Source organism: Malaclemys terrapin, chromosome 16 (assembly GCF_027887155.1).
Source record: "Malaclemys terrapin pileata isolate rMalTer1 chromosome 16, rMalTer1.hap1, whole genome shotgun sequence".
NCBI lineage: Eukaryota > Metazoa > Chordata > Testudines > Emydidae > Malaclemys > Malaclemys terrapin.
The window spans coordinates 818,420-839,850 of record NC_071520.1 but is presented as its reverse complement, the minus strand read 5'-3'; the positions used below and the strand labels follow the sequence as shown (position 1 = coordinate 839,850).

The following is a 21,431-nucleotide window of genomic DNA, read 5'->3' as shown; positions in this document are numbered from 1 at the left end:
TTGTTTGTTTTAAATCTGCTGTTTATTAATTTCATTTGGTGACCCCCTAGTTCTTGTGTTATGAGAAGGAGTAAATAACACTTCCTTATTTACTTTCTCCACACCTGTCATATCATATCCCCCCTTAGTCAACTCTTTTCCAAGCTGAAAAAGTCCCAGTCTTATTAATCTCTCCTCAGCTGTTCCATACCCCCTAATCATTTTTGTTGCCCTTTTCTGAACCTTTTCCAATTCCAATATATCTTTTTTGAGATGGGGAGACCACATCTACATGCAGCATTCTAGATGTGGGTGTACCATGGGTTTATATAGAGGCAACCTGATATTTTCTGTCTTATTGTCTATTCCTTTCTTAATGATTCCCAACATTTTGTTGGCTTGACTGCCGCTGCAGATTGAGTGGAAGTTTTCAGAGAACTATCCACAATGACTCCAAGATCTCTTTCTTGAGTGATAACAGCTAATTTAGATCCCATCATTGTATATGTATAGTTGGGATTATGTTTTTCAATGTGCATTACTTTGCATTTATCAACATTGAATTTCATCTGCCATTTTGTTGGCCAGTCACCCAGTTTTGTGAGACCCTTTTGTAGCTCTTCACAGTCTGCCTGGGACTTAACTATGTTGAGTAGTTTTGTATCATCTACAAATTTTGTCACCTCTTTTTACCCCTTTCTCCAGATTGTTTATGAATACATTGAATAGGACTGGTCCCAGTAGGGGGCAGGGATAGCTCAGTGGTTTGAGCATTGGCCTGCTAAACCCAGGGTTGTGAGCTCAATCCTTGAGGGGGCCACTTAGGACTCTGGGGCAAAAATCTGTCTGAGGATTCCCCTTTGAGCAGGGGGCTGGACTAGATGACCTCCTGAGGTCCCTTCTAACCCTGAGATTCTATGCAGGGCCAACTCCAGGGTTTTGGCCGCTCCAAACAAAAAAAGCCACTATCTGCGATGGCAATTCAGCGGGAGGTCCTTGCCTTCGCTCGGAGCAGGAGTGAGGGAGCGTCCGCCGCTGCCACCCCTCTCTGAAGTGGCCACCCCAAGCACCTGCTTGGTAAGCTGGTGCCTGGAGCCGGCCCTGATTCTATGATAAATTGAAGCTGAGTTCTGGAAAGGAAATTACAATCTGATTCACAGAGAGGAGCACAAGATAACACACATGCCAGTGGAATACTGTAATTCATAACCCCAGTTTAGCCCTGCATTGTCATTTATTCCCAGCAGAATAGAGCTCTGGTAGAAAGGGATGACCATTATAAGGACATGGGGCTGCTCTGTCTATAAGAACAACCCCCTATATAATGCACTGATGTCTTAGCACAATCAGAGCCATGAACCCAGAGAGTCTAGATTCAGCTGGCAGGGACTCTCAACCCCCTCCTCCTTTTAACTTTCTGAAAGACTCTCCCTTGGGGCTGGAAATGTCCATGTGTGGTTTCCGATTTTATTCCTGCCTGGAAAGTGGGGTCCGACTGAGGGGAGGCTACTGCCAACTATTCTGGTAGAGATGGCCCTGACCCAACGCTGCAGGCCCAGGCCTTGCAGCAGGAAGGTGGGTGAGTCAGGGTCCATTAGAGACCCCTGGCTATTGGGGGTGCTTAGCCCTCCCCCCACAGGACCCTGGCTCTGTGCAGGTGCCCCCAGGGTGCAGATCAGGGCCTTTGTGACACTGCACACACCACGGGGCAGCGCGGGGGGTGGGGGCGCTAGACTATTTCTGGTGTGACTTCGCTGGGGAAGGCAGCCCAGCTGCCCCCTCCCGGCTGCGGGCGGCAGAAGTGTCCCGGGGAAGGGCTGGCTGAGCTTGGCTCCCATCGGCCGCCACTAGCCGCCCCCGCGCTCGCCTAGCCCCGCCGGCCGGGCCCCATGGGGGCGGGGATTTGCTGACACCGCCCTCGGGCTGGATGGCGGCGGCTGACCCGGGGCCGGCGTGACGGGAGCCAGCGGCCGCTGCGCCATGGGGCCCCCCGCGGAGCCCGACCTCTACCGCGACACGTGGGTGCGCTACCTGGGTGAGTGTGGGCCCGATCCTGACCCCGTGTAACGCCGGCCCGCCGCGGCCACGCTGCGGGCCCGATCCTGGACCCCCCCCCCCGCCCGTGTAACGTGTGCACAGCGCGGCACTAGCTCCATGGTCAGTGATGTGTCTGGGAGCAGGATCTTTCGCTGTGTTAGACACCTAGCCGTCCGTGCAGGGCATGCTGCGTGGGCTCCAGGGTGCCGCACACACGTGGGGAAGGGGCTGTGTGTACTCCGAGGAGAGAGGCAGCCACACTCCATAGCTAATGCTGTAAGGGTTGGTTGTCAGCCTGATTTTTCAGGGTGTTATTGTGTAGCTATGCAATATAGAGTGTGTGTGTTGCTGTGTAACCACACAGCGATTTATATAGATCATTGTATAGCGTGTGTGTTGTTGTGCAATCCGTGCACAGCACATTCAGGCGCCCATGCGCTCCTTCCCCACCACCCCCGACCCGATTGTTGCATTGCAGAGAAGGGGGCCATGTTCCCATGCCATACTATGGAGCATTTGGCTTCTTTGAGTTGCTGGGTCAAATGTGCTCCTGTGACTACTCGCGCCATGGGATCTTCCCGCTGGGGATGGCTTTCTGCCCCTACCCTCAGCGGGCAGCTCGCCCCAAGGTGGCACCGCCCACCCCTTCGTGATGGGCTCCTGGAGGGCGATGCAGGAAACAAAGGGCAAGCGCTCAAGGTGACCTTCCTGCCCATCAGCCCCAGACTAGCGAGGCATCTGCCAGCGCTCAGTGATTCCGTGCTCCGGAGGCACCTGGCACAACCTGCAGGTATGGGAGGCACCAGGGCTAAAAATAATGCAGGAGACACTGCTGAGAAGCAGGTTGCTCTGAAACTCTGTGTGGTGCATCCGTGAGTGAGCCCTGAAGAGCCTCAGAGTAGTGCAGCAGAGGGCAAGTTTCACCCACGCTGCCCTGCCCCATGCCTCAGCCCTGCTGAGGAGGGACCCAGGGCCTATTCTCTCCTGCGCTGGCACCTCCTGCAGAATTGACATGTGCAGTTCCCAGCCCCTGATCCCGGAGGTGACCTGATGCAGAATTGTCTGTTCAGTCTCAGAGAGCCTGACACTCTCTGAGAGGCATGAGCTGCCCATTGCTTGCAAAGAGCTGCCATTCTGAAGCCTAGTGCTGATGCTTGAATGACAACACGTCATTTAGCAACTGGGGTGTTGTGGGTGGAGCTTGGAGTCCCACCATTTTTTTGTTTTAACTCCTCTCTGCCCTGTGCCTTATCCCCTTGGTAACTCTGGCCCCTCCGACCTTGTCCTTTCTTAAAGGCTACGCCAATGAAGTTGGAGAGTCCTTCAGAGCCATTGTGCCCATCTGGCTGGTCTGGGCGAGCTATGGGGTGGCGACTACATACGTGACGGCTGACGCGATTGATAAGGGAAAGAAGGCAGCTGTTGTAAGTGTCCTGGAGCTCTCAAACCCTTCTGTTACCGCCCCCCAGAGCTGGTTGTTTCCTGGACCCTGGGGATAGCCTGTGTGTGTCCTAAAAGAGAGGGGCCAGAGCAAGATCCTGTCACCTAGACCCTGGTCAGGTCCTGGTGGAGGGAGCAGTGCCAGCGGGAAGGGCAGGCTAGGTGGGTCTCGCTGTTGGGCCTCTGACCTTCCATGGGACAAGGGCTCCCCTCTCCTGCTGACAAACTGGGCAGCCTGGGGCCAAGTTCTCTCATCTGCCAACTCCACCCTCCCTCTCGTTCCTGCCCAGATCCTGTCTACTGGGCCAGTCCTGCTCATGCACCAAAAGTCTGCTTCTTCCTCTGAGCCCAGGGGCAGTCCCCATCTTTGCACAGACAAAGTCAGTCTTGCACACCTCCGCTGCACAGCTCTCTGTGCTGAGGCCCTGTCTTTCTCTCCCACTCCACCTGCAGCAGGCGTCAGACTCCACAGATTGAAGTTCCTGGGCATCTTTTGATTCATGGTGTCAGCTCAGGACTTGTAGTGTCCTGCATCTCTATTCTGTGAAATGCACCTGCCTTTTCCTTTCAGTCCTTTCTCACTCACCTCCCTGTCTCCAGGAGAGCTGGAGGTTAGGACCATAAGAATTCCCCTGCAGGAAGAGACTTGTGGTCCGTCTAGTGCAGTATCCCATGTCCCTGACACTCTGGAAGAGACCCCTGGGTCATCCAGTCCAGAGCCCTGTGTCTGACATTGGCCAGTGCCAGGTGTGTCATAACTGTGCAATATGCTGGGCTGGGGGATCATTCCTGAGCCCATCCTCTGCAAAAGCATTTGGGTTTAGGGCATGCCAGGAGCTGACAGCAGATCCAGGAGCCAGAAAAGCCAGCTACAGCACCTCCAGGAGTGTGGAAGAGGATGCTCTGAGCCCTGCTACCGTACTGGAGACAGAGGGTCAGAGCCTGCTAGCACTGACCCACCATCCAATGTTAGCCAGAGAGCAGGGAGCCATGTGCCATGGTCTGGGTGAGCGGGCCAGGGGAGGCCTGGCTCCCTTTGAAGCAGCGGGTGGGATCCCTGTCAGACACAGCAATGACTTGGCAGCTTCCTTGCTCTGTATTGGCTGTGCTGCCCGGCAGTGCCAAGCTGAGCTCTGTGGCGTGTTCCTGAGTGGTGGTACCTGTCTGGGGAAAGCTGCTGCTAGGCTGTGATCTACACCCTGCACACACCAGGGCAGCACCTGCCCTGCTCAGGTGAGCTAATGGTGAGCTAACCCAGACACGTACAAACACACACAGACCTGACATCCCAGACCTGCACATGTGTGCACACATGCACAGATTGGTACACTCCCAACCTGCACACACACGCAGATGCACACACACACCCACAAACCCACACAGAGATCTGTATACCCCCTACCTGCACCTACACCTGTACTCATGCATGCACACACCTGTACACCCCTACCTGCACACCCCTGTACACATGTGCACTTAGACACACACACACACACAGAGATCTGTACACTCCCTAACTGCATACACACATGTACACATGTGTGCGCACACACAGAGATCTATACACCCACTACTTGCAAACACACCTACACACCCCTGCCTGCACACACCCCTGTACACATGTGCGCATGCGCACACAGAGCCCCTAACAAACGTGTTTTCTTGGCTTGCCTTCTGCTGTGGTCCATTCCTCTCTGCACCATTTCCCCAAACACACACACGGTCCAGTATGGAACCCCCCTCTTCCACATCAGTGGTACTTTCCTCTCTCTGCACTCCCACACCCACTCCCTGCTGTTCTGCCCCTCTCCTCCAGTGCAGTGTCCCTGATCTCCATGCTCTCCATGCTGCACCCATCAGGCACATGAACGCGACGTGGGGAAGACGACGCGGGTGTCCGTGGCTGTGGTGGATACGTTTGTGTGGCAGGCGCTGGCCTCTGTGGCTATCCCCGGCTTTACCATTAACCGCATCTGTGCTGCCTCCCTCTACTTCCTGGGCACCATGACCCACTGGCCCCTCCCCATCCGGAAGTGGATGACCACAGCCATCGGCCTCTCAGCCATTCCCGTCATCATCAAGCCCATTGACAGGTAAGGGCTGGCCTGGCTTCCCTGGCATGCCAAGGGTTAACACAGGTGGCAGGATCAGGGCTCAACACCTGGGGCCCAGGACTCTGGGCAAGAGGCCGGAGGCCTGTGATGCCCTGGGGGGAAGCTGGTGATGGAGGGGGTAGTGTACATTACATGCATAGAGAGGCAGGGTGTTAGAGCAGAGGACTAGGAGTCAAGACTCCTCACTCCACCGTTGACTCATGGTATGGCTTTGGGCCTCATTTTCCCTGTCTCTATCAGCGGTAGCTACAATGCTTGGCATTAAAAATGCAGCATTTGTCAGTAGTGCTCTGCCTTAGGGATAAAAGTGACCCGTGTAAGTGATCCTTGCAAGCCCCTGCACCCTGACCCCACTCCCTGGCAGGAGCGGGGGGGCGGGGGGGAAGCCCCCATGCCCCAACCTTATTTCCCCAGCTGGAGTGCTGGGGGAACTGCAAGCCGAAAGGGCCCCACTTGCTCTGGCCCAGGGCCTCACAAACCCCTAATGAGAGTGGAACAACCCCCGAGTGTCTTTGGAGCGAGGCCTCAAGCACTCAACTCCTGCTGAAAGTCCCTCATGCCCCAGGCCCTCTGGCAAGTGCAGCCTGTGTGTTCGTTGTCAAGCAGCTCAGAGGGAGCTACCACTGGGGAATGTGCACATACCCTGGCTGCACCATTGCCCTGCACCAGCATGGTGTCACCCTCTCCTGGCACAGCTGCTGTTGAACATCTGGCCGAGCACAGCGCTAGCTCATAGCTAAACCCTGCCCATTGCTTCAAGGAGTCACGGCCCCAGGCAGACTGCAGGGGCGCATGGCTAATACCAGCCTGGGGCTGATGACAAGCCTCAGTGCTCACTAGGAAATTCCTACACTGAGAAATGACCCACAAGCCACCAAGCAGAGGCTGGTGCAGGCCTGGGAAGCTGAAATTGATTGGTTCACGTAGGGCCTCAGCCCTCACTGGTGCCTGGACGTGGTGCATGGTGCATCCTGCCATCCCACATGGTGCTGCTCTTTGCTTTCACCTATCACCTGCTCTGTATTACCAGCACAGGCATCCACACATCATGAGTCAGGCCCCCACCAGCATGGCTTTTTTTAAAGACACCCCCAAAGCCCTATTGTTTTTGGCTGGCTGCTGGTGTCCTAGCTGTTCAGGGTCACAGCTCCAAGCTTTTCTCCACCTGCTACAGGGATAGAACCTGAGTTTCCATTTTAAAAAGTGAGATTCTCACGCTCAGACAACTTGAAGCGCTGCAAGCACTAGCTACACCTACATATGCCAAGCATCCCCCCGCACCGAGGGCTGTAAAAGTAGATGGAAATTAAGAGCAGCCCCCTGGCTGCCTCTAATAGGGACTGCTATGTGTGAGAAGAAACAGGCAGCTAGTATCAAAGAGCAGGTGGCTGGGCAGCACCTAGAATCATAGAATATCAGGGTTGGAAGGGACCTCAGGAGGTCATCTAGTCCAACCCCCCTGCTCAAAGCAGGACCAATTCCCAACTAAATCATCCCAGCCAGGGCTTTGTTAAGCCTGACCTTAAAAATCTCTAAGGAAGGAAATTCCACCATCTCCCTAGGTAACCCATTCCAGTGCTTCACCACCCTCCTAGTGAAAAAGTTTTTCCTAATATCTAACCTAAACCTCCCCCACTGCAATTTGAGACCACTACTCCTTGTTGTGTCATCTGGTACCACTGAGAACAGTCTAGATCCATCCTCTTTGGAACCCCCTTTCAGGTAGTTGAAAGCAGCTATCAAATCCCCCCTCATTCTTCTCTTCTGCAGACTAAACAATCCCAGTTCCCTCAGCCACTCCTCATAAGTCATGTGCTCCAGCCCCCTAATCATTTTTGTTGCCCTCTGCTGGACTCTTTCCAATTTTTCCACATCCTTCTTGTAGTGTGGGGCCCAAAACTGGACACAGGACTCCAGATATGGCCTCACCCATGTCGAATAGAGGGGAATGATCACGTCCCTCGATCTGCTGCCAGTGCCCCTACGTATACAGCCCAAAATGCCGTTAGCCTTCTTGGCAACAAGGGCACACTGTTGACTCATATCCAGCTTCTCGTCCACTGTCACCCCTAGGTCCTTTTCTGCAGAACTGCTTCTTAGCCAGTTGGTCCCTAGTCTGTAACAGTGAATGGGATTCTTCCATCCTAAGTGCAGGACTCTGCACTTGTCCTTGTTGAACCTCATCAGGTTTCTTTTGGCCCAATCCTCTAATTTGTCTAGATCCCTCTGTATCCTATCTCTACCCTCCAGCGTATCTACCACTCCTCCCAGTTTAGTGTCATCTGCAAACTTGCTGAGAGTGCAGTCCACACCATCCTCCAGATCATTAATGAAGATATTGAACAAAACCGGCCCCAGGACCGACCCTTGGGGCACTCCGCTTGAAACCGGCTGCCAACTAGACATGGAGCCATTGATTGCTACCTGTTGAGCCCGACAGTCTAGCCAGCTTTCTATCCACTTTATAGTCCATTCATCCAGTCCATACTTCTTTAACTTGCTGACATGAATACTGTGGGAGACCGTATCAAAAGCTTTGCTAAAGTCAAGGAACAACACATCCACTGCTTTCCCCTCATCCACAGACCCAGTTATCTCCTCATAGAAGGCAATTAGGTTAGTCAGGCATGACTTGCCCTTGGTGAATCCATGCTGACCGTTCCTGATCACTTTCCTCTCCTCTAAGTGCTTCAGAATTGATTCCTTGAGGACCTGCTCCATGATTTTTCCAGGGACTGAGGTGAGGCTGACTGGTCTGTAGTTCCCTGGATCCTCCTCCTTCCCTTTTTTAAAGATGGGCACTACATTAGCCTTTTTCCAGTCATCTGGGACCTCCCCTGCTTGCCATGAGTTTTCAAAGATAATGGCCAATGGCTCTGCAATCTCGTCCGCCAACTCATTTAGCACCCTCGGATGCAGCGCATCCAGCCCCATGGACTTGTGCTCGTCCAGTTTTTCTAACCACTGAACCACTTCTTTCTCCACAGAGGGCTGGTCACCTCCTCCCCATACTGTGCTGCCCAGTGCAGCGGTCTGGTAGCTGACCTTGTTTGTGAAGATAGAGGCAAAAAAAAGCATTGAGTACATTAGCTTTTCCTACATCCTCTGTCACTAGGTTGCCTCCCTCATTCAGTAAAGGGCCCACACTTTCCTTGACTTTCTTGTTAACATACCTGAAGAAACCCTTCTTGTTACTCTTAACATCTCTTGCTAGCTGCAACTCCAAGTGCGATTTGGCCTTCCTGATTTCACTCCTGCATGCCTGAGCAATATTTTTATTCTCCTCCCTGGTCATTTGTCCAATCTTCCACTTCCTGTAAGCTTCTTTTTTGCGTTTAAGGAAGGATTTCACTGTTAAGCCAAGCTGGTTGCCTGCCATATTTACTATTCTTTCTACACATCGGGATGTTTTTTTCCTGCAACCTCAATAAGGATTCTTTAAAATACAGCCAGCTCTCCTGGACTCTTTCCCCCTCATGTTATTCTCAAGGGATTTAACAGCTAGGAGGCGAGAGAAAGAAGATCAAAGGAGACCATGTGATTAACCCTTTCACTAAGGGCCCAACACTGATCACATTAGAGATGGATACAAATGCTTTCCTGAAGTAACTCCTTGCTGTGAACTAGTGCTCTGGGGCTGTTTGCTAGGAGAGGGGGCCCAGCTGATGGAATGAAGGGATATGCCAGGGGCACAGTGGGATGGGAGAATGAAGACAACTGTTTGAAGTAACCACAGTCTCTCCTCTCTGCAGGTCAGTGGATTTCCTGATGGATTCCAGCCTCCGCAAACTCTACGCGGCAGAAGAGAAATGTCCTCCTTCGTGAGGCAGCCCCCCAATATAGCTAAAGCTGGAGGGGGGGGGGAAGAGAAAGAGAGAACTCCTCACAACTAACTCCACTGTATTTAGAGTAATTTTTGCTATTAAACCAACTTACTGTGACATGGGGCAGGGGAGCACGTGGGCTGGGCAGCCCTGCCCCAGTGCAGGCTTACCCCTGCTTCAGAGGCATTAGCACCAGACCTGAATTGCCAGCAGCTGGTTGCCCTACCCAAATGCTGGAAGCCCAGCTGCTTTGGCAGCATGGGATTTCAGGGTTGTTCTTGGTCCTTTGTGGCCTGATCCAGCGGAAGGGGGAAGAGGGGAAAGTGCAATTGCTACCAAAACCCAGTGGTGCCAGGGGATATTAAATACAGGCTAGGGCCAATAGATTCTGTATTGGAGGAAGCCCCAGGACAGGTTAGTTTTGGCCCATTGAGATCTGTATTTACTGTGGGGGAAAAAAAAACAAAAAACCCCACACACCTCTTCTGGGGGTTAATTGCACTAACTCACATTCCTCTAACTGGCTCCAGTTCCTGCTGTTGTCTTACAGTGGGAACCTGACTAGTCAAAACTAGCAATTCCCTCTCCTCAGAATAAACTGCTTTAACCTGAATTCACTCCAGTTCCATGTGCTATTGAACTAATTAGTTAGGCTCCCTCTGCTTTAGTGCAGGGACGGTCTTAATAGCCATGATATGCTGGCAGGGAGAGAAGTGAGGAGGTTTGTCTCTCCCTTCCTCTAAGCCTCACAGAAGCAGACAATGCAACATACAGACACCAGAAAATGCAGGATTTGGGTGGTGCCCACTGTAGCACCCCAGCCTGCAGCTGTAGCCTCAGAGCATTGGCCCTGACCTCTAGCACAGCTTTGGTTTAACTGCTAGCCTTGAGATACCCTATACTCCAGCTCTATTTTCTGAGTCATTTGCTACTAGGAAGGTCCCCTGGTTCATTGTTACAGGTCAATTGAAGGCAGAGATTGGCCCTGTGCCTAGGTGGCAAGTGCACTTGCATGTCAGGACACCGGTACTTGCACCTGTTATTGCGGAGCTTCACACAAAGCTCCAGCTCCTTGGCTTTTGCCTCCTCCCCACCACCCCCATTTGTCAGCAGAGGGAAGCAAGACAAGAGATGAACATTAGAGAAATAGAGCATTTATTGTAGCTTGAAGGGCTGGTTATTCCTTCTCTGATGCATCTGTATTCAAGTTGTAGTCTATGCTGGATTCTCTCTCAGCCTTCTGCATCTCTTCAGCAGTCACGAGGGCGTTCACCACACTCTGCAGCTCTGTCTGGTAGGGGTACTCCTTCCTCTTCCTCAGCAGCCTTTGCCCTTTGCTGCGCTGGTATGACCGGAACAAGGCCAGAGCCAGAGCTAAGAGGCCTCCTACAAAGAGGGCTCCCACTAGACAGCTGCCTACAAAAGCAACACCCACCAGCAGAAGCTTCTTCAGGGTGCGGCATCGTTCTAGGGGACAGAGACATTCAGGGATTGAGTCCAGACCAAGTGGACCAAATTAAAATGTAACCCCAGGAGAAGCCAGTCTAAGGCTAAGAGCCTGCATTTGGATATCTGTGCCATGTGCATAGCCATTCATTAGATGCCACCTACAGAGAAATGCCCAGAACTGTGGTTACAAGCAATGCCAGCTGGGAGCTAAAGCAGCAAGTACTGCCTTCTTACTCAGACCAGTGCCAACAGAGCTTTTAGCATTGTCTTAAGTATCGGGGGTAGCCGTGTTAGTCTGTATCTACACAAACAACAAGGAGTCTGGTGGCACCTTAAAGACTAACAGATTTATTTGGGCATAAGCTTTCGTGAGTAAAAACCTCACTTCTTTGGATGTTTTTACTCACGAAAGCTTATGCCCAAATAAATCTGTTAGTCTTTAAGGTGCCACCAGACTCCTTGTTGTTAGCATTGTCTTAGCCATTTCCAGGTGTAGTAGGGTTGGAAGGACCCGTGAGTCTAAGTTAGTCATTCCCACTTCCCTCCCAATACAAGGAGTTTGGCAGGTCTCATTTGCACCTACCTTCATACCATGGAGCCTCTTCCTTGTGCACCATCAAGGGGCCAGCTACCTTTCTATGGAGCATCCCTTCACCTACAAACTCTGGAGGAAAACAGGTCTTTGTACCCACACTCAGACTGGGTTGTCCAGTCACTTTACAGAGGCAACTGAGCACAGCCATGGAGATCTATGCGATGGCTGCAGCCACCTTCATGCCACAAGGAGATAGAGGTTACAGGTCCCAGCATGCAGCTACACTGCTCTCTCCAAGAGAGTCACTACAGGCTGCACTGCCATATTGAGAGGCGTTTGGTTAACAGAACAGGGGTTTCTTGTGTGAGAGGGTCCAATACCCGCCTCAGGTGCCACAGCTTGATTTGGCAAGGTGGCTTGATACCATGTAGCAACCAACAAAGTGCTCCATAGGATGGAGTGGAGGCTGCCCAGTCTGATATTAGATAGGGCCTTTGTGTTAGTGTCCCCACCAGAGCAGGGAGGTGGTTGTGACTGGCTCCTGTTGGATAGCTAAACTTTCCCCCTCCTCACCATGTATTGAGGCTCACAGAAGAGCACGTTTCCTCAACATTGCCCCACTCTTGTTGGATGTGTTGTTGCCCTCACAACCCCTCAAGTCCAATGGAGAGCCTAATACTAACTAGCCACAGCAGAGTGGCTAACAGGAATCCAGAAGCCCTCCCCCTGGGCAGATGAAGCACCCTCTTATGGCATTGCTGCAAGGTCCTGCCTGCAGTCTGCTGAGATGGCTGCAGAGATCCAGATGTTCTCTGCTGGGGCTAAGACAGTGACCACACCCCAGCCTCCCCACATTCTGTCTGGGGAGCACTCACCAACTGGCCATACAATCTGGTTGCACAGTATCAAGCATGCAGAGAAGATAATGGACACAGGGTCCTGGTACCTCTTAGTTCTCCTGGGGGAGCAGAGTCAGCAGGGCAGTGGCTGTCACAGCAGCTACACTTTAAGTTTTGGGAAGGGTCCTCTAGGTTCTGCCAGCTGGAGATAGTGAGAGGAAGGAGTCACTGGGCAGCAGTCCCTACACAGCACATCTGGGGTCAGGAGTGGTCCTACAGAGAGGGTAGCCCATATAGCCCCACAAGCAGGCACTTTGAGGACAGGTGAGCCCCATACCATTATAGCCTTGGCTTCTCTGCAGAGAACCCACAAGCTGATGACAGTTTTGGTGGCCATTTCCATGTGGCAGCTTGCCCACTAGAACTGAATGGAAACCCCCTACTTCCACATAGGCTACAACCACCAAATGGTAACTACTGATCAGAGCTGGATTCAAACCTGCTTCTGGGAGGTACCCTCCCTAGTGCCAGTCCCCTCCATACCCTGCCTGCAATGGCATCATGTTGGCAGGGGAGCCACATTTGAGCCAGGTCATGGTGGCTCCAGTTTAGTCACACATGCCCTCCCTCCAAGCATAGCCTAGAGAGCCTTCTCCAGGCATTGTTTGACAGATGCTCTGGAGTGGTGTCATTTGTGCTCAGATGTGAAAAAGCACTTTCCCAGATGTGACTATTGCAACAGCCCTGCCAGCTGTTTCTTCTATTGGAGAGCCCCACTAGTCCCAGTGTTATGGGGTGCTTTGGTTATGTCCCCCAGTAATGCACTGAATGGCTGAACAGACCTGAAGGAGGTACTGTTGTAATAGCAGGACTTCTTCCCTAGGCTTGTGAGGCTCTCCTGGCCCCATGCAGTCAGCAGGCAGTGAATGTAGATCTGAAAGAGACAGCTTGTGCTCAGAGGAAACCCTGAGCTCCCACCCCAGATTGGCCAGTGGCACCTGGGATGAGAGTTTACATGCGGGCTAGGCTGCAGAGGGGTTGAGCTCAAGGTCATGATCAGAGCAGCCAGGGGAAACCCTTGGGCCAAGGCTTATCTTGGATGAAGCCTGCACTGACTGACAATTTCATTTGATGCCCTAAGTTTGGAGGGAGCCTGGCAGGTGTCCAGAAGCAGACAGGGGATGGTGGGCTTGCCCACTGCCATACATGCAGCCTTCCCACTCCAGGCAGGTCCAGAGCCTCTGGGGAACAGAAGTGAAGATTGTGCACAAATGAGGGCCCAGGAAGAGTTGGCTGCCTGGAGAGGCAGCGCACAGGGAGCTTATGGCTGAATGATCCTGAGGACTGAGCCAAGCACAAGCCTCTCTTCTGAACCATTTGCTGTACATGCTCAGCCAGTCTGGCTACTGCACATGTTCCAGGGCAGACATCTCCCAGAAGACCCCAGCTGCATTGTTGGAGATGCAAGCTGGTGCCCTGCAAGGGACTGAGCATCTGAGCCTGGGCAATAGGGCAGGACATAGCACTGCCTTCCTAGATCAGTCTTGCACAGCAAGGATGACCCCCTGTTCTAGCCAGGCAGTTAAAGCACCTTGCTAACAGGGCAGAGGAGGCTTTGGGATCCTTGTACGAGGATCTGGAGTCCAGTTAAGATGGCTTTCACAGAGCAGTTACTGCTTTTCTGGCTTAGCTGGGAGGGGCAGGCAGCGTCTCTCATAGGGCACCCTCTGTTCAGAATTAGGACCCTGAAGCAAAACAGGCAATTGCTGCTGAGTGCCTTGGCCAGGCTGCAAGGTACAGACAGCTCCATTCAGTCACTGCAGGGAGCTCATTCAAGGCTCCCAAGTCCGCTGCTTAGTTGGCAGCATCTGAGGCGGCAGGTGTGCAGACTGCTGCTCTCCTCCATCAGCCCATGGCTGGGCTCAGCCACCCCTTTCAGCCACTAGCAGAACGATACCCAAGCACAGAGCCAGTCACACTCCCCCACCCATAGTGGGGCCTCACCTTTTCCTCTGGTTCATCAGCCAGCATGAAAGCTGGGGTGGCAAACTGCAAGGCAGAATCCTCAGGCCGACACCAGACAGCAACATCCCCAGACTTCCCCCCATGGAGACACCTGGGGGGAGACAAGGAAGCCAGCCAGGGATGCCTTCAGTAGGGTCACAGCCTTCAGAAGGGGGAAGGGATCAGAGGAAGTGCCCTCCCCAGTAGTGAGTGCAGACTGAGTGTGAGGATTGTCATGTTATTGACCAGGCTGCCATTCTTCCCATTGACTTGTCCTAGGCTACCCAATACCAAGGTGATGGGCAGAGCACAAGAAGAGACTCCCTCAAGTGTATGCATTGGAGTTACATGTTCCCCTGCTAGAGCAAGGGATCCACACACCCCTACCGCCAAGAGTGAACAGGGATGAGGGTTTAATATAGGAACCAGCTGAGGGTCAAATAGCACCTTCTCCCCCTGCTGTATTTTTGCTCCAAGGAAGTGCTGAAATCCAACCAGCAGGATAGATCACGTCCCTATGTTGGGAGTGCAACCCCACAGCTGAGGGCATGCAGAACAAGCCCAAACACCTCAGTGTCTGATCTCCCCACCCTTCACCCCCACTGACCCATGGTTGTTCACAATCACATAGATCCTCCTGGAATGGCTCAGGTGCTCTGCATGGCTCCCATAGCACTCATCCACATAGATTCTTGGAGAGACACCTGCACTGGATTCCACTTTGGCCTCAACACGGATGGGAGAGCCAGGGGTGTATGTTGGGGGCTCTGCCATCACACTGAAGTCCTCTGGGGGGAGGAGAGGATAGGTTAGGTTACATGTGCCAATGTCTTGCACTATCCCAACTAAGTTGGAAGCACCTCTGAAGAGGTGGGCCTGTCTCATCCACCCAGTGACAGGGGGAGTGCCCCATGGGCTGAGTACACCTTCTTTCCAGCAGCCGTGGAGGTCACAGGATGGAGAAAGTCTGTATTGGGTCCTTGCACTCAGGAACAGTGAGCCATAGCGGTTCACTATGGACATCTCCATGCTAGGATCTCTGCTCTCCAGAAGGGTCAAACCAGCAACCACCCTTCCCAGGATTCTTCAGCCCAGGAAAGGAGCAAGTGGTCGAGGGGTGGATGAAGGCCACCTAGCCCTTGAGCTCAGTTACCATCAATCCAAACTGGATTGGAAACTAAGCTATTGCTTCCCAGGAGCCCATGGCTGGAGTCTGAGGTGTCAGAAGTTCAACTCCATGGTAAATGTTAAGACTGAGACCTACTCAAACTTGTGCTGGGGCGGGGGAGGGGGGAGACCCCCTGTCACCAATAAGCCACCAGCTGGAGCATACAAACAGCTCAGGGTACAGGGAAGCTACTGAATGCCCCAGCTAGACAGATAGAGGCTAATCTAATCCAGAAATGTGTGGTTGCAACCACACAAAACTCATTTATGAAACCCTTTGCTGAAGAGCTAGCCCCATATGCTGGCCCTTAAGCCTGCCACCCCTGGCATTTAATCCCTGTCATTTGGCTCCAGCACCCATCTGAATGAACCTGTGTGGGTGTTGGGCCAGCAGAGGTTCAGTGCTATAGAGTGATCCACCCTTTGACCTGATTAGTTGGGCTGAGGGTGGCAGCTTCCCACTCTCAAGGTGAAAAAAACCTGGTGTTAAGCAACACTGCCAATGTCTCCCTGAGGAAGTACCTTTGCTTTCTCAAAGCATGAAGCCCTGCACATGGGGCAGTCCAGGAAAGGATGGGGTGGGGGGAGGGAGGCAATAAGTCAATAGTCACCATTAACAAGATGAACCTAAGATGCCTGAAGGCAGTCACATCCAGGAGCATGTTAACCAGATATCCATGGCCAGATTGTTATCCTAGAGACAGCTGGCTTAAACTCATACTGACACCTAGGCAGCTGGGTTAGTGTTTACCAGAGTTGGTTTTGTACGTGGGGTGGGGAGGACAAACAGTGCAGAACTGAACATTGAGAAGGCAGAAGGCTGCGTCTCTTACACATGGCAACCTCACCAAGATCTGTAAGAAGGTCTCACCATTCAGGATCCTTAGGGTGAAGTTTATCTTTGCAGACTTTATGGAGTGGCCACCTTGCAGGAACTGGACATGACCTGGTGTCCTAGCTGAGAGATGGTCAGCCACTGTGGTACCAGAGGGGGCTGAAGCAGCAGGTGTCACTGTGGTGTTAGAGGAATCACCCCAGAAGGGGGACACTAGATCTTTGGCAGCTATGAGAGAAGAATTGAGAACTAGACTTGAATCTACATTGAACAGCATCTGCAGGAACATAGGAAGTGCCAAACTGGATCAGACCAGCAGTCCTATTCCCAAAAGTGTCCAATTGGAGAGACTTTAGAGGAATGTGCAACTAGGCTCCCCATGGGGGAAATTTATCATTAAATACTCACCCCCCCACTGGGAAGTTTGGTTTATGCCATGGTTTAGACCTCAACATGGAAGTGTTCTTTCTACCCACAGAGAATCTTAGTCTGGCAGAGTTCTTGACCTCAATGCATTTTGGTGGCATTGAAATCCACACTTAGGCAAGTCTTATCAGTTTTAAATTTGCTGCATTCTAATTCCACTGGTGTCCATTTGTTCTTGGAATGGAAGAATGGATGGGTAGGAGCATCTTGTCTACTTTCTATCCCATTCTTTAGACTGGAGACCTTCATCAGGTCCTCTGATTCATTGATGCACCATACAGGCTCCTCTCAGCCCTCCCCATGCAGCATTCACCAGCCTGATTATGGCTACAGAACTGGCCAAGTGTGACCTCCACCACCACCGAGGGACCTACTGAAAATAGGTTCAGCAGAGAACCTATGGAGAGGCCAACCCGAGACCTGCAGCACTACAAGATGGGCCATTAAGTATACATGGGTTTCTAGGTAGCTGGTCTTTCCTCCCATGAAGAGGGTAGAAGGGCATGGACAGGTGCAATAGGACCTGCCTTTGGGTCATTCTGGAAGGAGGGGTTGGAGAGTAATTAAGAGGGCTAGTCAGCAGCTCCCAGAAGGGAGATGACAACAGCCCCAGATGGCTCATCCTTCAGGAAGAGTCATCCTTAGGCTGGATTAGGGGAATACTGCCCTACAAACATGTAACCAACTTCTGCACTAAGGGGACAGCCTGGCTAGGTTGCAACCTTCAAGTCAGTGGTTATTTTGCTGACCAGCAGCCCACCAAGCAACAGGCAAGCACTGCCTACCCCCCAGAGCCCTGCCTCACCCAGTGAGGGGATGGCAGTGATGCAGGGTTCAGAGCAGAGAATAAGCACCACAGAGTTTCAAGGATGCTGCTGCAGATCTGCTGAGGGCCTAACCCAAGATGGAAGTAGCTAGTATCAGCTCATGGGCTTTTGCAGGGCTTGGCCTGCCTGACTCAGGAGGCCAAGAGTTTCTCACCATTCAGGACTTTATGGAAGAGGCTCATCTTTGCAGACTGTGCAGTTGTGGCATCTTGCAGACTGTGACCTGTGGCAATAGCTGCTGTGGTTGGGTGCGAGGAGCTGTTCAATTGGGAGGGAACCAGCTCTGGGACAACTAGAGAAGGAAACCTTTGATTATTGGCCTGACTCAGCCTGGGTTAGCTACTATGCTTAGAGTCTCCTCCACTCACGGTGCACAAGCCAGGCACCGCAGTTGGAGAAGCGATACTAGCTAGCCTTCAGTCTCCTTCGCATGGAGCGAGATGGTAAATGGAGACCTTAACAGTATGGATTCCTAGGATCCAAGGCATCACAACAAAGCAGGGAATTTGTTCCTTTAAATCCAAAGTTATCAGATGATAGGGAGCTAGTTGCAGAAAAACCCAGCCATACCAAGGAAGCAGGACCCAGCAAGAGTACAGACCCCAAGAGAAGTGCTCATACAGGTTGAGAACTTCCTTCAGAGCAAGGAACGTCCAGGCAGAGAGGGAGCATCCAGACTAGGGTGTAGACAGTTATACAGCAAGTGAAGTGTCACCACTCCCCAGCCCAGGGCTGCAGGGGGGGGGGGGGAAGGGAGGAGAGAAGAGAAAGGGTGGCAGAAGCATCTCTCTCCTTTCTCATGGCCTACATATGAAGTCTGTGGATGCTCCAGCTCCTAGGGGTCAGGTGTCCACATCCCCAGCTAGCACCATTGTTATCAGTCACAGCAGGGACCCAAGGGAACATGGAGTGGGCAAAGTCCAGTGTTGCCGATACTGGATTGATAAGAGAATCTCATAGCATTTGGTGGTTCTCTTACAGCCCCAGCTCTTGTAGTCATGCAAGTTTGGGGAGTCTCAGCTGTCATTTAATACAGTAACTGCTCACTTAACATCCTCCTGCTTAACATTGTTTCAAAGTTACATCGCTGGTCAATTAGGGAACATACTCATTTAAAGATGTGCAATGCTCCCTTTTAACATCATTTGGCTGCCTGCTCTGTCCACTGCTTGTAAGATTCTGTGGAAGTGCAATGCTCCCTTGTAAAGTTGCTACTCAAGTTCCTCTTCTCTGCTGCCTCCCCAGTGCCTCCCCCACCGCCAAGCAGGCAGCGCTTAGGACTTTCTGGGAGGGAGGAGCGGGGAAGCAGCATGCTCCAGAGAGGAGGTGGAGTGGGGGTGAGAAGAGGTGGGCCTGGAGTGCAGCAGGGACTGGAAGAGGCAGGCCTGGAGCATCCCCTGGCAAAGTCTGTGCCTGTTCTTCTCTGGGGAAGCTGCTGCTGCAGCAAAGGTGCTTCCTCACCTGCAGCAGGCTGTGCCTGTGTGGGGTAAGCCAGGGGCACTTCCTAACCACAGTATTGTACGTAATGCCTTTGTCTGCCCCAAGAAAAGTGTCCTTGGAACCTAACCCCCTGCATTTACATTAACTCTTATGGGAAGATTGGATTCATTTAACATAGTTTCACTTAAAGTTGCATTTTTCAGGAACAAACTACAATGTTAAGTGAGGAGTTACTGTAGTGAGTTTCTAGCCTTAGGTAGAGAAGAGCTTGAAATTGACTTGAGTGCACCCTAAAGGCTCAGAAACCAGAAGTAAATAGAGCTTTAAGACACATGGCATTCTCTATCAAATCATAAAATGGTATTCCCAATGCCAAGCTTTGTTTTTAAAGCCTCTGATTCCCCTCCCTCCCCCATGGCCCAGGCAGGTCAGTGCTAAGGCATAATAGCAAGGTAGCAGATGGGGGAAGCTCACAGTCTGCCTGGTGTACTCGAGCTAGAGACCATTTTAGTCTCCAGGGCTGAGGCACCTTTCTCCAGCATTAAGCCCCAGCATGGCATTTCAGTCTACAGCTTACTCCCTAGACACTAAACAAGCCCATTTTCCTTGGGCACATGGTTTTCATTAGCCCAAACAATCTGATAGCAATTTAGTCTAGTGTCAGAGGCAGAGGACACCACAACAGTTCCTAGCCTGCTCAAGGGTAATAAAAGCCAGAACTTTTTGCTGTCCCCTCCTCCCTCAACACCTGGTTACAAAAACCCCTCTTAGATCAGCTTTGACTTCTTTAGGCAGATCCCTGTGGAAGCACCTTTGCCTCCAGTGCCTCATGCAGTGAAGAGAAGCAGAAAGACGTAGGGGAGTGGTGGAAAATCAAGTTGGAGGCAAGTCCAGACTGAATCTCTTTTAAGAAGTTATGCTACATCTCAGATAAGGGTTTTTTCTGGGGGGAGGGGCCAGGGGAAAGGAGAGTTTAGCCTTTGTTAGGCACAGGGCCGGCTCCAGGGTTTTGGCCACCCCAAGCAGCCAACCCCCCCCCCCCCCCCCCAAAAAAAAAAAAAAAAAGCAGCCGCGATCGTGATCTGCGGCGGCAATTCAGCGGGAGGTCCTTCGCTCCCAGGCGGAGTGACAGACCCTCCGCTGAATTGCCACCGAATACCTGGAACTGCCACCCCTGTCCGGAACGGCCGCCCCAAGCGCCTGCTTGAGAAGCTGGTGCCTGGAGCCGGCCCTGGTTAGGCAGGTGGTCAGACTAGATGCTCATAATGGTTTCTTCTAGCCTTAAGTTCTATGAAATGCAGAGAGTGCAGGCTAGACTTCTGGTGGAAGTGTGCCTTGGTTACAAGAGATGAGACATAGACAGCTTCCTCTCACATGGAAATAAACAGCAACCAGTGAGTGGAGCTAGAGATCAAGCTACGTGTTCTCAACATATTCAGGGTAACACTGCTTAGAATGCAGTATGATCACACTCAAACAAGGGGAGCAGTCTACTTTGTCTCTTCAAGAAAGAAGCACAATTCCCTGCACTTCTCCATAGCTGGCTGCTCCTAGGCCCATATCACATCTGCCCCACAGCCTGCAAGCAGGACTAGGAAAACCCCCATGCCATTTAAAGTGATGACTTACCATTGTAATACCCCACACTTCGGAGTTAAGCAGACACCCTAGAAAGACTAGCCTAACCTAAGGCATCAGACACCATCTCACCTAGCATACTGGAGTGCCCAAGCCTCCCAGTAGAGAAGACAAGAGACCCTAATAGTAGGACTGCTAAGTAAAGATGTTACAGGGTAAGAAATCCCCATAGCTGTTTCCTAAGGTTCTTGTGATCAGGCAAATAAAGGACAGCAAGCAGAACACCCAGCACAGCATTAAGACAGCAGAACAGCTCACACCATTGTTATTAAGCTCAGCAGCACAAGTGGCTCAGTCTCAGATTACCTGGCACCCCAAATACTGCTACACAGACAGCCACAACCAGGACCACCCTCCGGGGAGCCATCCTAGGAAAGAAATGATTCAGAACACTAGCTCTCCAGCCCCTCTAAATAGGCCCTGCAGCAGGTGCTCTGAGAGAGAACAAGACCCACCTGAGTCAGCTTCAGCTCAAGAGCTCTGCCTCCTCATTGGGCAGTTCACCTGGATTACCACCTGGGGGGGGGGAGGGGGAATCAGTGCCAAAGCAAAAGCTCGTCGAGATTCCCTGGGCACATCTGGATCAGATTCACCCTTCTCCTAGAAATGGGTCTCCTCCAGTCCCACTGTAGTGGGGAGGGATCACAGCCCATGTGGATTTAAACACATAGTAAAAGTGCTGAGTGGAGACTCCCTATTAATTTAGCTGACAAGTGCTTAATATCAACGCTGGGAGCAGTGCTAAAGGTTCAGGGGTTCTGCCCAGCAGCATAGCATAAGTTTGAAATACAGACAGTATAGAGCCAATATTCACAACTTCAACTACAAAATTGATACACACATATAGACAGCATAATCATAACCAGTAAACCATAAC

General features: G+C 52.0%; 2 protein-coding genes across 3 annotated transcripts; one reads left to right on the top strand and one right to left on the bottom strand.

The window, feature by feature from the left end:
• Positions 1 to 1,789: 1,789 nt before the first annotated feature.
• Positions 1,790 to 10,007, top strand: MTFP1 (mitochondrial fission process 1). Its single transcript, XM_054006843.1, has 4 exons — positions 1,790 to 2,014; positions 3,313 to 3,440; positions 5,317 to 5,549; positions 9,323 to 10,007. The coding sequence occupies exons 1-4, from the start codon at positions 1,960 to 1,962 to the stop codon at positions 9,393 to 9,395; spliced, it is 489 nt and encodes a 162-aa protein (XP_053862818.1). The 5' UTR covers positions 1,790 to 1,959; the 3' UTR covers positions 9,396 to 10,007.
• Positions 9,798 to 20,980, bottom strand: LOC128824914 (uncharacterized). 2 transcript variants are annotated; one of them, XM_054006840.1, is made up of 9 exons: positions 20,861 to 20,980; positions 17,631 to 17,768; positions 16,260 to 16,451; positions 14,829 to 15,009; positions 14,222 to 14,333; positions 13,060 to 13,151; positions 12,325 to 12,419; positions 11,427 to 11,507; positions 9,798 to 10,861 (listed from the first exon to the last, which is right to left on the bottom strand). In XM_054006840.1, exons 1-9 carry the CDS (start codon positions 20,919 to 20,921, stop codon positions 10,572 to 10,574), a joined length of 1,242 nt encoding a protein of 413 aa, XP_053862815.1. In that variant the 5' UTR covers positions 20,922 to 20,980; the 3' UTR covers positions 9,798 to 10,571. The 2 variants fall into 2 exon arrangements, with proteins under 2 accessions (XP_053862815.1, XP_053862817.1); XM_054006842.1 differs by lacking the exon at positions 11,427 to 11,507.
• Positions 20,981 to 21,431: the final 451 nt, after the last annotated feature.